Genomic DNA, 16,679 nt, shown 5'->3' with positions numbered 1-16,679 from the left:
AAATAACTGAAATGTCAATAGAATGCAATAAGAAGTGTGTTGAAGGACAGTTTTGTCTTCATACACATAAAGCATATGCTTTTATTCTGAAACCACTTTGAAAAATATATAAGAAATGCAACAGTGTTGTTTTTGTTACATTTATATTGACAAACTGTTTTTCTTAGTTGTGAAGTTTAAAATAAGCTTAAAATATTGATGTTGATTGTAAATGTTACAATTTTAATTCAGATTAATTAAGACTCGGACTCGACTCAGACTCAGTCTTTAGTCAGACTCTGCCGCTTTTGGACTCACTCAGACTCGATTCTGCCTGTTATGGACTCGGCCTTGAGTCTGACTCTGCTGCTTTTGGACTCGATTGTTTAAAGACTCGGACTTGACTCGGACTCGACTAAGGTGGACTTGAACCCAACACTAGTATCTGCATCATCTCATCACAGCAGTACAAGACGACTTCTCTTGAAAAACAACATTTCCCATAAGCCCGTGCCGGCAGATTCACAGAGGTGGAAGCAAAATGGTGGAATCGAATGGGATGGGCCTCTTATTGTGTTCTTAAAAGAAAAAATGTTTCATGCCGTTTTAAAGTTTACAAAAACACATCAAAGGCTTTTATCGGGTTCTCAGCTTTGGGATTTACCGGTTGGCTCCTCTCTTCACTATGAAGGTAAACGATTCTAATAGCATGTCTAACTTAGCCAGCCAGCTAACCGCTGTGGACGACAAATTGTTGGCAATAGATTATGGCAGCTAGTGCGTGCATGTTGCTTAAAAAAGAAATTATACTAATAATACAAAATGCATTAAGCACGAGACTAGTAGTTGTTTTTCAGCGTAGAGTATTTCTATTATTTCATACAAGTTTAAAAGTGAGCACATAGGTAGGCAGACAGTGCTGCTGCGTACCCGTAGTAGTTAGTATTGATTAGATAGCTGTAGCATCTCCGATTATTGTATCCAGTGCTCACTATCAGTGTTGCCATTGTGTCTAGAATCGAAGATTCGGCATTGAGTGTCAATAGAGATTAAGTCTTCTCTTCAGTTTACTCAAGTGAGCAGGTTTCCTTGAGTCTTCCTCGGGTTATGGAAAGAAATTTGGTACATAAGTAGTTTTCCCAGATCATTCAGATTTGTTTAACATTTGAAAGCATGTGCACCTTTATGAGGGATGTAGATCTGGTGTTTTAGATCGCTAGGATATGTGGTTATAATATAGGCCTAATACTTATGTGCTGTATATTGTCTCTAGATGGGAACAGATGGACAGGATAACAATGATGAAGCAGAAGTCGTGCCAGCCAATGTAAGTGGTCATGGCGGTAGATTCCCAGCTGTACTTGATGCTGTTGGACCAAGTTGGGTTTGGTTGGAATGGGTTGTCAAATATAGTCCTATATTTTTTAGATAATGAGATTCTGTTAGCTAAATGCACTGTGCTCTCTGCTGAAAACTCTTTATGCCCTTTACCTTGTAACTTCTATATTGTTTTAGTCACAGACTGAACAATGTCCAGATGAAGAGGAGGAAATAGAGTCTAAAGTAGACAAAAGGATAGTTGGCTTAAGATGTTTCCAAGGAAATGGAGAGACTTCAGAGGATGAGCCTAGTGAACTGGTAAAGTAAAATGATTTAAGTTATTTGTGTACTTGTGAGTAGGGTTGCACGATTTGGCCAGAACTGTCATGTTGTGATTATTTTGACAGATATTGCAGTTGTGATTAGAACTGCGTTATGATAGACATTCTAATGTCATATATTGCTGCTGCTAAGATATTACAACTAAAAGAACAAAAATGTCTAAAATCACATTGTAATAGTATCTCTCATGTACACAAACTAGCGAATTATGTTTTTGGAACCGAGTCAAGTTTTATTGATATATAGTACTACATTATTATTATTATTATTATTATTATTATTATTAATGATATATTATATTATTAATATTCATTATAATTATTACAATTTACTACAGAATAGTAAATTTATATAATATTTCTTCGCTTTCATGATGCATTCTTAGGTGTTTGGGTTAAACTCATTATTACGGTCTCGTTTTGTGCCTTGTCTATATAATTTACGCATTCTGAATCCCTGTAACCTGAGTTGAACCTTGGGCCATGTCATATGTTTTGTACTTTTGTAGGGTGCTGCTGTTGTTACTTCCTCTGAGCCTGTATTCTTTGTGCCTCATCTCAGTTCACATCCTCAGTACCTGGACTGGTAGGTTCTTGGCAATAAGATCATAAATAAAGTTCAGTGTATCCCCTAGGATTTTTTTTCAGCAGTGGTGCTGCTGTGTGCACGTCCACGAGCCTGCAAGGCCGGACCCGTATTTACATAATAGCTTAAAATTACCTTAGAATCATTATAGATGGGTTATTTTTGGTACTTGAAGCACTCAGAAAATCACTTTCGCTATTTTTATTAAACATAAACACCAATAGAAAATAGAAAGAAAATATAATCTAAAAGAACATACATGTCAACACAGGTCTCCAGACTAACATATGAGAGCGGTGGCACTGGTGCCACCAAGTTCTACAGATGGTGGCACCAGCACCTGATTTGGTAGCAACAGTGGGAAAAGAAAATAATTATGTCCTTAATTTAAAAAAATCAAATAATAATGAATGATAGAAACTAATAAAAATTTGTGACATTATTATATATTTTATATTGTTTTGTCCCTGAAATGCACATTAGACGGAATACCATTGATTTTGACTTGATGCAACAGTAATATCTGTAAAAAGATTTATTTATATATAGGCCTAAATAATTTATACAGGGCTAAATTGAAATATTCTGTGCACGATCCTACTGATTAAGTACAGTCATCTCTTTGAATTTCCTACAATCAAAGAGCAGATTCTAGAACAGATTTTACACCGAAGAAAAACTGATTGCTTGGTCCATATTAATTATGAAAAGTTGCCATTGTTCCTCAATTAGTGTCTATAGTTTTAAGTGATATTTGTAACTAGATCACAGGTAGTCATTGGTAAGACCAAGCATGGCTCCTTCTACGTTAGTAAGTAACTTCAACAAAACAAATGATGGCATTTTTGTTATAAAATTAGAAACTATTACAACAAAATAGAAACTTTTTGAAACTGACATAATTGTAACAGAAATGTATTATTTAATAGGACTATATAAATAATATACAAATATTTAGTATGAATATAACACATTGCACATATGCCAAAATGCTTTTGTTAACACAGTATGTATTACTATGGTAAATCCAACATACAATTTTGTAAGGGTGGTGATGTGTGGATTGTACAGCTTTATAATTTATATTCTGGTCTGTGTTGTTTATAACGGTGTGCCGTTAAACATGGTTTAAAACTTGTTAAATCACCAAGGTAAGAGACACTAAGGGTTTTTATGGGGTTTTTCCACAGCCAAATTCAAATGAGTTTTGCGTCTCGTGCCACGCTTCTCACAGCGCTGTTTATAATGATTTGCGTTGCGTGGGTTAGACTGCTCTGCGCTGGAGCTGCTCTGTTCATTGAGCCTACTGATATCTGATCTGGGTAGTGGCTAGTGTTGTTCTGTTTTTCTCAATACAAAAAACAGACGCGTCTCGCATAATCAACAAGAGTTGACAAACTTTGTAGTTGCGACTTTGTAGTGTGACCTCTAAAAATACTTAAATCTCACCGGCGGGGAAAAAATATTGCAAGATGCGACCATTTAGTCGCAGTCTAGGGCCCAATATTTGTACTACCTTTGCCAAAGAAGTTACCAAAGTAAAAGACTTTCCACTAGAAGAGTTATCATGTCAGGTCTTCTGCTTCTAAGGTGTGTATGTACACACTCCCAAACAACGATGACATTACTGTGAATATGTGTGTGTATATGGTGTCCCATTTGACTGCACTCAATATAAGCACGCAACTGATTGATGCTGGCAAGTGTTACGTTCCTTCATGGATATTAATGAACCATATGAAATGTCAATAGATAATAGCGGTGCTCTTAATTCAGCAGCGGAACAGCGCCACTCCTGAATGCATATAGGGGAAACGCTGTAAAGTGAGTAGCAAATGTCCTGTCCAAAATTTTATGCATAGTATTAAAAGTAGATTTGTTATTCTTCATTTATCAGGTGTGTTAAGGCTGTTACTGACCATGTATTATTAAACAATGTAATTTAAGAGTTTTACACATACTCTTTGAACAGTTGTACTACAGTATTTTCTCTACTTTAGTGACTTTGATGTGGAGCTAACAGCAGAAATGAGAGTAGAGGATGGCTCATGTCTTGCTTTGTTGACGTCTATTACCCCCAATATTGGCTACCAGAAGCCAGGTAAGTGGACATTTTCTCATTCTGTCATCGGCAAGGATAAAGAAAGGTTCTACATATTGGTTTTTTTTTTTTGCCTTCAGGCTCTTCCAGATGGTGTTCACGTCTAATTCAACCCTTGGGACAGATGAAACCGCCCTTTTCCCTCACAACCACTCAGAGGGTCATAAAGACTGCCAAAAGCCCTCTCTCCTCATCACCTTCCAACTCACCATCATCTCCTTCATCGTCTCCGTCTTCCCCCTCCTCTTCCCCCTCATCATCCTCTCCTGGTGGAATGGGTGCAAACTACCGTGAGGATGAGTGCAGAGGTCATGCTGGAGACAGCAGGGCCAGCAAAGGAACTGGAGACTTTGTATCATCCACTTCTTCCTCTCTTGTGCCATCATCACTGCCTGTGCCACCGCCACCTTCTAATCCTCCATTCCACACATCTGCATCAGCCACACATCCTTGCAATGATGGACAAAGTGAGGATGTAGAGAATGACATTTACGATCCTTTTCACCCAACGGAGGGGGAGAGAGAACAGGCATCCACTGAGGACGAGGAGGAAGAAGTTGACAAGTATGATCCTTTTGATCCTACTGGTTCTCCTGCCTCTGAAACGGAGGAGGAAAAATTTTTTATGGATGGGGAGAACGAGGGAGGAAGCAGCAATAATAGTGAAGGCAATGTTATGAAAGGTGAAAGAACATTGGAAATGGGGGAATCTGCTGGATTAGAGGGGGGTCCTCCAGATTCAACAGAAATTGTCACTCCATCTTGCATGTTCAATAATGTAAATTTAGAGCTTAATAGTAAGCAATCCATCAAGGGTGGAGTGAGAGAACAAGGAAAAACGCTAAGAGAAAAGAGAACAGACTCTGAGCACTCTGAGATAGAGGAAGGAGAGATAGTGGGTGCCAATGAAAGAGGAAGAGAACGGGTGGTTGAAAGAAGAAGGGAGGTTTTGCTTCCCTCCTCAAGCAGCCCCTCTTACCTTCAGGGGAGCTGTCCAAAACCAGAGAGGATCTTACGGATCTTAGAGGGTGATGGGTTTGTTTCTGTCCGTGCTGATGAAGAATGGGAGCGGGAACCAGTGGTTTCTGTAGGTCTGGGAGATCTGAGACGAAAATTGACGAGCAGGCGTAAAGAAAGGTTCAGATCTTGCCCTTCCTCAGCATCCATATCACCTCCACCTACCCCTGTTTTGCCCGTGCCCTCTCCTTCTTTTCCCTCTTCTCCACCCTTATCCCCTGTTAAAGGAAGGAGTCGCAAATCCTCCAAGAGTTCAAAGGACAGGGATAAACGTAAGCGGAAAGAGGAAAGGGTAGAAAAGGAAAAGAGGAAAAAAAGGAAAGAGGTGAATGAGTCAGGTGGTGGGAGAACAGGGAGAAAAGAGAGGGACCATGAAAAGAGAACCGGAAGAGAGAACAAAGAAAAGGATAGGGACAGAGGTAGAAGCAGCAGAAGTGATAGTAGCAAGAGGAAAAAGAAACGTCAGAGTACTCCAGAACATTCACCTCGCTCCCACTCTCAGAATGCCTGTGACCAAACACACAGTCGCAGATCATGGTCCAGCCACTCTGAAGACCACCACAAAGAAAGAGACAGAGACAAAAAAAAGGAGCGAGCGAGAGACAGGAATCAAGAAAGAGACTGGGATAGAGAAAGGTGGCGAGATGAACGGGACAGAGACCCTAGAAGAAGAGATGGACGAAATAGAGATCAGGATGAAAATACCAGATGGTCAAGCAGTAGAGAAAGAGGGAGTCCAAGGAGGAGCAGGGGAAGCAGTGACAGGAGAGACAGAGAGAAAGAAATGGTGAGGGATAGAAACGGGGACAGGAGAAGAGACAGTAGACCTGTTGTACCACCGTCCATTCAGGATCTCAATGGATCTGATCTTTTTGCCATCAAACGTACCATCACTGTTACCACCACTACAACCACCACCACAGTACCAGGTTCACCACCCCATAGCCAGCGCCGCTCCCACAGCCGCTCCCTGAGCTCAGACAAACACAGTAAGAGGAATAAGAAACAAAGGAGACGATCAGATGATGAGGAGAGAAAGGAAGAGGAGCAAATGAGTAGGTCTCGACCTACCTCCCTCAGCCCTCATTATCTTGGATATGAATCAGACCAGCCTGAGGCAGACATGCTCTCTTTGGATGGTGAAGCTCTGGATTCAGACTACCCCTCACTAGAGGACTCACCATTGCTTCCTCCTCCTCCTGAGCCCCCTCTACATAGCTTCAAAATGAAATCCACAGCTCCCAAGGCCAGCGAACATTATTTGAAGAAGAAATCAAGATCTGGCAAGAAAGTTGGTCAGTCTGAATCCACCTCCTCTTCCTCTTCTCATAGACCGAAAGCCACAAGTAAAAGCCTCCTTTCATCTCTCTCACCACCTCTCTCTGCATCCTCTGGCAACACCACATCCCTTCAACCTACAACATCCTTATCCACTGCAAAACGGGGACGGAAAACTGGTAAAAACAAAACAGGGAAGAAGGATTCTGGGCGATCTGGCAGGTCCAAGAAGCTTGGTGGTAGTAGCAGAAAGGGTAAGCTGCAGTCTAAAGTGTCTGTCCTGGTCCGAGAGGGTGTTAGCAGCACCACAGGTAACTCGGGGAAGCTGGGAATTGACCTTCTTGGATCTGGTGGGGTTGTTAGTGGAGTGTCAGGGCCCTCAGTTGTTGGTGGATCCATTGCTGTGGTGTTCCGCCGGGACAATGAGAGCCGCTCACCATTTCTAAAGCCCTGCTCGGAGACTCTGGCTCTTCCAGGGAGAGGCAAAGACTTCAGCAAAATGGGGAAACAATGCAACATCCTTGGGCCTCCATCTTCAACCAATCCAAGTAGACTTAAGTCAAAAAAAGCCAAACCAAGCTCTGCTACATCCACTTCCTCATCTGCCTCTTCGCCTACATCTTCATTGGCAACAAAGCGTCGAAGGAGACCTGGGAAGAGGCCCAGAGAGAAAGGGCTAGCTGTGGATGGAAGTGATGTTAAAAGCTGTAATAGTAATTCTAGTACGTTTGGTAGTGGTTGGGTGGGAGTACCAGCAGAAATGCAGCCATTGATAGGGGTTGGATCCAAGCCATCTAGTCCTCCTTCAGCTCTCCCATGCCCCACTCCATCATCATCTTCATCTTCCACTTCCTCTTCAGCAAGTATCCTTCTGCCATCCTCCTCACCGCCACACACATCCCCGTTGTCTTTACTTCCATCCCGAGACACTAGAGAGTCATCCCCAGATTCTCAAACTGTTGATAGTAGCTGCAAGACGCCAGAGCCATCATTCCTTTCTGAGGAGTGCCCTGGTCAATCCAAAACCTTATCTCTCACGTCCTCAAAGTCCCCACCCAGCCCTCCCAGCCTGCTGTCATCACAGATCAGGGGGGAAAGCATATCACTGTCCACTTCCAATGCTAAACCTCTCCTACCAGATGATCAGAAGGCATCACCACCTTGCTCCACTTCTTCATCAGCTTTGGTGTCTGCTTCCCTCTCTCATTCCAGTGCTCCTCTGGTAAATGACCCCTCTTCATCATCCTCTTCTTCAGTGTCCTCATCTTCAATAAACAAGGCCACCACCTCCACCCCCAGCCCCATCCGCTCTGCCATTACCATGGAGTCTTCAAACTGGAGTGGACTGCACTGCTGGAGGTGTTTTAGCATGTAAGTTTTAAATGCATACCCTCCGATATAAACTTCAACACAAAGTATATTTGTAGATTATATAGAAGATTATAAGGAATTTCAACAATAACAGGCACTTTGCTTTAAGGAGCAATTAGGTGGCACTTAGTGAACTTATGTTTTGTTCACATCATGTCGGAATTACCATAATTATGAGATTTCGATTTGTTAAAAGATAGACTCGTAAATACAAGTTGAAAACTCGTAAGATTCCCTATCTGTCACTCACTCGACGTAGTGTCGATGAGTTGACAATAGGGTTGCTCCTGCAGAGCCCAGACATCTCTGATCTTGAGTGTCGGGCTGGAGTGGAATACTCCGCCCCCCCAAACCCTCGCGGCTCGACGATTGGCCAGAGCGCCGCTCACTGCCACGCTCCGCCCCCGTTCCTTTATTCCCGGAGGTGCATGATGAGCACACGCGCTCTTGGCAGGCACCTTTCACTGTCCGCACGCGATCCATGAGCTCCTCAGCTCTCACTACCCTCGATGGCGGGGTGGCATGGGGCTACTCGGCGATTCCCCGGATGAATCAAGCGGTTGCGGCACACTTGTGCCTGCATTGCGCCGCCAATGCGCCAGGTGGAACCATCCGAGGCTCCTGTCCAGGGCCTGTAGGCTGACTTTGTCCCTGATGGCTAAGGTCTACTGTGCCGCTGGACACGCCGCCTCCGCCTTGCATGCCAAGGCACTCCAAGAACTACACGAGGGTAGTCCTGACCAGGTCTAATGCAAGAGGACTTCACCCTCCAGGCAACGAAGGTCACGGCGTGGCTCTCGGGCAGGCGATGTCCACCCTGGTGGTCCAGGAATGCCACCTCTGGCTCAACCTGGTCAAGTTGCGAGATGCTGACAAGGTGCGTTTCCTTGAAGCCCACATCTCCCAGGTTGGGCTGTTTGAGGAAGCAGACAGAGGCCATACAGCATATCCTGCCCAGGTGGAGCCACAGCCCCCTCACTTCATCTGCTCATCGCCCAGGTTGCCCACCTGCGGTGCCAACACGACACCAGCCCTGCCACAGCTCACTCCTCTGGGCCGCACCCGGTGCAGAGCCACCCGCAGGACTGCGACACCACCCGACTCACAGCCGGCCGCCAAGAACCCCAAGAAGGCTTCAAAGCGCCCCTGAGACGGGCAGCTCCGGGACTCAGGAAACTGCACTATGGGAGCTGGTAAGCTGCCGGAGGGTCATGTGGAGAATCCTTGTTTCTTTAAAAAAAAAACTTTGCCGCATGCCACCGGTTACCTTCGGCCTGTACGATGCCCTGGAACCATACCTTCCGCTTCTATGCACCCAGCCGTGGCACAAGTCCGCCCCGAGCTGACGTTCTCCATGGGCCACGAGGACAAAAATCTTCCTCCCCGTCCCAGGCTGTTCCAGGAGCGGTCACAAGGAGCCAGGTAAGTGTTTCGATGTCTCTAGACTTAGCACCCCGGGCTCCGCCCCGTCGCGAGGCCCGCCCGCTGGTACATCTGATGCTGTAGTCCCCTTGGTCCCTCTCACACGGAGCTTGGGTACATCCCTTTTCTCGGTATGGAGTTGGGCGCACCTCGCCAACGAGCACGTGTGTTCAGACAGACACGTTGGTCCCACTGAAATACTTTCAGAGGCTCCTGGGGCATATGGCATCCTCAGCGATGGTCACACCACTTGGGTTGATGCATATGAGACCACTTCAGCACTGGCTACAGACCTGAGTCAAGAGACGAGCATGGTGCTACGACACACACCGCGTCCTTGTCACGCAGGCTTGCTGCCGTTTTCTCAGCCCATGGTTAGACCTCGCGTTCCTACGGGCAGAAATTCCCCTAGGCCAGGTCTCCAGGCACGTCGTGGTTACGACAGATGCCTCCCAACGGGGCTGGGGTGACGTATGCAACGGGCACTCAGTCGCCAGCCCTTGGACCGGCCCGTGACTAAGTTGGCACATCAACTGCCTCGAGTTGCTGGTGGTACTACTTGCCCCGGATCAATGGCAAAAGCCTCCTCAGGGCAAGCACGTGTAGCTCCGGATAGACAACACAGCGACGGTGGCGTATATCAACCACCAAGGCGGCCTACGCTCTAGCTGTATGTCGCGGCTCTCCCGCCGTCTCCTCCTTTGGATTCAGCACCGGCTCAAGTCGCTGCGAGCCACTCATATCCCAGGACACCTCAACAGCACAGTGGACACACTGTCGCGGCAGGTTACGCCCAGGGATGAGTGGAGACTCCACCCTCAGGCGGTCCAGCTGATCTGAAGTCGATTCAGCCAAGCACAGGTAGACCTGTTCGCTTCCCCAGAATCCTCCCATTGCCCACTGTGGTACTCTCTGGCCGAGGCTCCCCTCTGCTCAGATGCCTTGGCACACAGGTGTCCCCTGGGGCTGCGCAAGTATGCGTTTCCCCTAGTGAGCCTACTTGCACAGACGTCTGTGCAAAGTCAGGGAGGACGGGGAGCAGATCCTCCTAGTGGCCCCTTATTGGCCCACCCGGATTTGGTTCTCAGACCTCATGCTCCTTGCGACAGCCCCCCTCCCTGGCGAATTCCCCTGAGGAAGGACCTTCTTTCTCAGGGACGGGGCACCTTCTGGGACCCGCGACCGGACCTCTGGAATCTCCATGTCTGGCCCTTGGACGGGACGTGGAAGACCTAAGTGGCCTACCACCCACGGTGGTAGACATGATCACTCAGACGAGGGCCCCCTCAATGAGGCGCCTTTACGGCCTGAAGTGGCGTCTGTTTTCTCAGTGGTGCTCTTCTTGAGGTGAAGACCCCCAGAGATGCGCAGTTGGATCAGTGCTTTCCTTTCTGCCGGAAAAGTTGGAGGGAAGGCTGTCCCCCTCCACCTTGAAAGTGTATGTAGCCGCCATATCGGCACATCACGATGCAGTGGACTGTAAGTATTTAGGGAAGCACGATTTGATCATCAGGTTCCTGAGAGGCGCGAGGAGGTTAAACCGCCCCAGGCCGTGCCTCGTTCCCTCGTGGGACCTCTCTGTGGTCCTTTCGGGGAGCTCCCTTTGAGCCCCTTGAGTCAGCAGAGCTAAAGACACTCTCTCTGAAGACGGCCCTCCTGATGGCGCTCACCTCCATCAAGAGGGTAGGAGACATGCAGGCGTTCTCCGTCAGCGAACTGTGCCTAGAGTCATCATGAGACCCCTGACCGGGCTACGTGCCCAAGGTTCCCACGATCCCTTTTAGGGATCAGATGGTGAACCTGCAAGGGCTGCCCCAGGAGGAGGCAGACCCAGCCTTGGCGTTGCTGTGTCCGGTGCGTGCTCTTCGCATCTACTTGGATCGCACGCAGAGCTTTAGAAGCTCCGAGCAGCTCTTTGTCTGCAGCGCGGAAGCTGAAGTAAGTGTGACCCTCAACACTTACTTAGTTTAATAATTTTAAACCATGATTTTAACTATACATAAGTAAAATTTACATTATATTCATGATGTTAGCCAGAGGGGAACTGGCCCCCACAGTGAATCTGGTTTCTCCCAAGGTTATTTTTATCCATTGAACTGCATCTTGTGGAGTTTTGTGTTTCTTGCCACAGTCGCCTGCTCACTGGGGTTATTAATACAATTATTACTTAATTATTTTTAAACATGATTAAGAATCGTATTTTATCTAATTACACAATGATGATTCATCGACTTTATAGTTATTACAGATTTATCGTCTGTTGATGCTGATCTTCTGTAAAGCTGCTTTGAAACGATGTGTGTTGTGAAAGGCGCTTTACAAATAAAATTTTATTTAATTGAAAAAGATCGCCCACTGGGTCGTCAATGCCATCACTATGCTGCTGGCCTACGAGCCCATTCTACCAGGGGTATTGCGGCTTCTTGGGCGTTGTCCCACGGTGCCTCTCTAGCAGACATATGTAGAGCCACGGGCTGGGCAACACCTAAAACCTTTGCAAGGTTCTATAACCTCAGGGTTGAGCCAGTTTCATTCCGTGTGTTACCAGGTGACACAAACAGGTAAGTTCGGGTCAGCTGGCCGGGTGTATCGCTTGTGCATAGCACCTTTCCCTTCCCTTTAGGCGAAGACTTGCACTCTTTCCCCAGTTGCGTTCGCAGTAAGTGTGAACCCTGGACATTCTTCCTCCCTAGCCTAGCGGCCGTTGAGTCTTCAGAGAGGCTTGCTGCCTCCGCAGTACAGGTGTCACCCAGGCCCCTGTACTGAGGAAAGTGCTCCACATGTGCTGGTTGTCCCCCTTGACAACCCTGTGTGATGTATATTCCCTCAGGGCTGGGTGTGGCCTCCTCTTTGGAGGGACACCCCCCAGCTTGGACCATATATTTGGCCCCCAGCCAAACTATTTTGTTCCTTTTTTGGGGAGAACAATAGAGAGAAGGCCATGGCTGGGCCAGCCAGTCCTCATACTTCTGAGCAGTTAGCCGTTCCCCTAGGTGCAGGGGACTGCTTCATGCCTGCCAGTGTGTTGGGGGTAGTTATGCGATGGCTTGCTGTGCTGGCTATGAGGCACACAGAGGTCTGCCCATCTCGCACCGCCAGTCTGCGTAACTCGGTTCAGCTGTTGTGGCATTTTCCATTGGGACCCCTAGTGTCAACTCATCGACACAACGTCGAGTGAGTGACAGATAGGGAGTGCCTCGGTTACTGATGTAACCTCCGTTCCCTGATGGAGTGAACAAGATGCTGTGTCCCTCCTGCCACAACACTGAACCAACCACTGAAATGGCCAGGTCTTTGGCTCGGCTCCTGAGTGCGATACCTGATGTGTGTTTGCAGCATCACTCCTTTTATGGGAGTGGCATGCAAATTCCACACGCCAATTTCCATTGGCCTTTTCTCAAGATCAGAGATGTCTGGGCTCCGCAGGAGCGACCCCTAGTGTCAACTCATCGACACAACGTCTCGTTCCCTCCATCAGGGAAAGGAGGTTACTTAAATAACCGAGACATTTCTATGAAAGCTTGACAGTCGTATTGTCATGTAAAAAGAACCAATTGTCTCATTTGTTAAAGGTAGTGAATTTCTGTTCAATATGCTACTTTATTATGTAATCATTACCTTGTGTGCTGCTCTGAGTTGAATCTCTGAGTTTCCAACTTGTAATTACAATAATTCCGGCACGACAATAACTCATCATTATAGTGGGATTATTGACAATGTACTGCTGCTAAATGACTGACGAGTAAACCTTTTTAAGTGACAGCCCTCCTTTTCAAAATGGAAGAGGCCAATATAGCCAGCAGAGCCAAAGCACAAGAGTTCATCCAGGCCACAAGTCAGGTAAACTTTTTGGTATACAGTAATTACAACAATTATTATTTTTATTATTATTATAAAGATTTAACTATTTATTCATCAATTTAGTGATGTAAAATTCTACACGTTTATTTTGCACAGATTCTCTCACAGGCTAATCAGAACCAGTCACATGCTCCATTATCCTCGTCTGTGTCATCACAAGTTCCTCCTCCTCCTCCATCAAATGCTCCACCTCCAGGACCCACTCCTGCACAGTTTATTCTCCACAGCTCTGTCCCATTGGTTGGCTGCACCAAAACCCCTCCATCACACTTGCACCCTGGACTTTCAATGGGTGGAGGCTGTGCTCAAACTCCACCTTCTCCATTGCCAGATGGAATGTTAGGTGCGACAGAGGGCTCAAGTGAATCAGGCTGGGACAATGAAAGTAAAGACCCTGACAAGGTATCTACACATAGTTTAACTTCTCTCTCACACACACACACACACACATCCCTCAGGCACAGAGCTCCTGCTGTATACTTTTATAACATCTGTAACATTTCATTCTAAATTATTTGCTTTTAATTAGTATATGAAAAAGCTGCACACCCAGGAGAGGGCAGTAGAGGAAGTCAAATTGGCCATCAAGCCATACTACCAACGCAAAGACATTAACAAAGGCGAATACAAGGATATCTTAAGAAAAGCTGTGCACAAGGTAAAGATGGTTTCAAGATTTATTTGTAGACATAAAAATATGAAATATATGAAAAGTGTTTTTAAAGTCCATCAGTATGACTAAATCTGACTTGTACCTCACAGATTTGTCACAGCCGAACAGGTGAGATCAACCCAGTTAAAGTGAGTAACCTGGTCAAACTTTATGTCCAGAGGTACAAGTATTTCAGAAAGCATGGTCGCAAGATGGACGAGGAGGAAAAAGAGGACAGAGAGTCTGCCTCAATGCATTCATCAACATGATTGTATAAAGACTTTTTATTTCTTTTCATCTGGTTGGGCCCACCAAATATAATGAGTGACAGTCGTTTGTTATCCTGGTATGTTACTCCTTATGTGGTGACATAATGTAAACTTCTGTACTCTACACTTCTCTCTCTTTCTTGTCTTGCTATAAATTTGTATGGATAGATAAATGTGGTATGATATAAAGAATACTGAAAATGTTGAAAGCATACACTCGTGAGGAAGAGATAAACCTCTCTTTAATCAACCTTTACTTACTTTAGGTTCACTACACAGGTGTACTTTCTTCCTCTCTCCCTTTCTGAGAAGAGTGTACATTTTAAATAGTCAGCTAGCTTATGCATTTATTACTATGGAGTTGGATTTTGTATGCGAGTAAAGGAATGAAAGAATTAAGAATAGAATGCTGACTTAACCCCATGTGTTTTTCTTTATAAGTGTGAGTGCAACCTGTATTTGCTCATCGTTTCAAAGACCAATTGTCCAAGTGTGCTACTTGGGCACTTTAAATACTCTTTCACCTACACAAATTTTGAGATAGCTGTGGAATGGAGAATATGTACAGTATGTACCATCAGTTCCATCTCTGAAGGAACAGTGAATGTGTATATAGATGCAAAAGATTGGTGTTTGATGTTTTATTTTAAACTTCAATTCTAGGCAACTGAATTTTAAGCTGACAAAATGTCATCACCTAGCTAGAGAATTTGTTTTCCCAAGTCAAAATTTCACATAATATAATTTAATCAGCAAAAGACTACAGTGTGTATTTGAATGTTGGAGGTAAATGCATGCATTTTGGATTTTATTTGTACTGAAGAAAACTAGTGATTTTGAGGGTCACTTAAGAGATAAAGTTGTGCCCTGACTTCCAAATGAAAAAGTGTGACTGTTCTTAACCAAATCATTTATTTATTTTCAAAGACTTTTAGTGGTAGTTGAACAATATATGGGACTGTGTTTTCTCCTAATTTTAGAGGAAATCATGGTCCAGCGTTTTGTCTTTCCCAGATCTGTTATTAACTAGAATTTTTGTTAGATACAGTAGGACATTGCGGTTTCTTTCATTGCTCATAGTTGTAGGGTAGTAGACACTATAGTGTTACAAGAATACAAATAAACATAACACCGTGGACTGTTTACAACAAATGACACCACCATGATGGTATACTTAACAACAGAGTGATCTCAGGTATATCGTAATAAACAAATTGACATATCTTTGCAATGTAGCCATTGGGATAGTTATTTTCGGTCTTGTCGTTCTAGTCTCACTAGTGTGAGAGACTGTCCTTCCATTGCTCAAAATGTGTCTGGCTTGAGAGCAGTGTTATTACAAAGTAATTAGTTACTGTAATTTAATGACTATTTAGTCAAAAAAGTAATGTAATACATTTTATTTTAAATTATTGTAATCAAATTACTGTTACTGACTCATTCACTTAAGTACATTACTTGCGCTAAAGTAGTATGTATTATACATTTAAAATATGAATTCATGAAAATGTCTGTTAGCGTTACTGTGACAGCAGAAGGGTGTGTGAAAATGAATGATGTGAAAATATAGACATTTTTAATTTGAGTGGAAAACCAAAAACTGTTCTTGGAAAAGTCATTTAGAAAGTAACTTATGTCAAATAATTAATAACGTGATTACTTTTTAGATTTATTATTCAGTAATTTGATAAAAATTACTATTTTGAGTAATTTACCCAACGCTGCTTGAGAGTAAAAGCTGCATTGAAATCAGGTCGGGAGGACAGAGCGTGGACAGTCCAGGTCTACATTTTTTCAGTACTGCCACAATTATAATTAAGATTTGTATTTTCCAATGATCTCCACTGACTGCAAACACTAACTTCACTGCAGTCAGCGTTTAAAGGTAGCCTATCTATTAGCAAATACCTATAATAAAGACTGGCAAAAGTTCGAATCAAATGTCAGATGGCAACTAAAGACCCGACCATAATTTGCTTTTTGGGGCTGGTAAACACGACTTCAGTCAAACCAGCATAACTTGCTATGCGGAAATATAACCTCAAGACAGATTAAATAAAATAAAATAAAAATCACTTCTGCCTGCAGGGACCTCCGGTGCGCACTCCTCGTGTTTTAGTCGAAACTTTCTAGCAACCAAAAGTTTCCAGTTTTTCTTTACAGCTCATAAATAACGACAAAATATAGAGGGAATTGAACGCGAAGGTTCTTTGCCATTTTTTAAATGTTGTCTCCTTTACTTGTCTAATCTCTGTCCAGTATAACCAATATTGTTTATACCGTGTTCACTATGACACCACTATGTCTTTACATTGTCTACAATTTACCAAATTTGCCTCCATATGTGCCGTTTAAAACAGGGCATTGAAAACACACATCTCTGCACGCAATTTTTGTTTTTCACAACCCTCGTGTGTTTGGCTATTTCAACTCTACCAGTTATGCTGACAGGCCAACGTGACCTGAGCTAGTGTGGGTTAAC

General features: G+C 44.3%; 1 protein-coding gene across 1 annotated transcript; it reads left to right on the top strand.

Annotated features, from left to right (window-relative positions):
• The first annotated feature begins 504 nt into the window (after window positions 1–504).
• LOC127652869 (splicing factor, arginine/serine-rich 19-like) lies at window positions 505–15,345 on the top strand. Its single transcript, XM_052139284.1, is given in 11 exon segments — window positions 505–670; window positions 1,253–1,306; window positions 1,495–1,617; window positions 2,150–2,226; window positions 4,227–4,327; window positions 4,408–7,900; window positions 7,902–7,993; window positions 13,173–13,255; window positions 13,373–13,678; window positions 13,806–13,934; window positions 14,039–15,345. Coding segments are annotated over 11 exon segments (4,623 nt in total). The 5' UTR covers window positions 505–664; the 3' UTR covers window positions 14,198–15,345.
• Window positions 15,346–16,679: the final 1,334 nt, after the last annotated feature.

This window comes from Xyrauchen texanus, chromosome 12 (assembly GCF_025860055.1).
Source record: "Xyrauchen texanus isolate HMW12.3.18 chromosome 12, RBS_HiC_50CHRs, whole genome shotgun sequence".
NCBI lineage: Eukaryota > Metazoa > Chordata > Actinopteri > Cypriniformes > Catostomidae > Xyrauchen > Xyrauchen texanus.
Note: the sequence above shows the minus strand (reverse complement) of the source record. Positions and strands in the feature narration are given on the sequence as shown.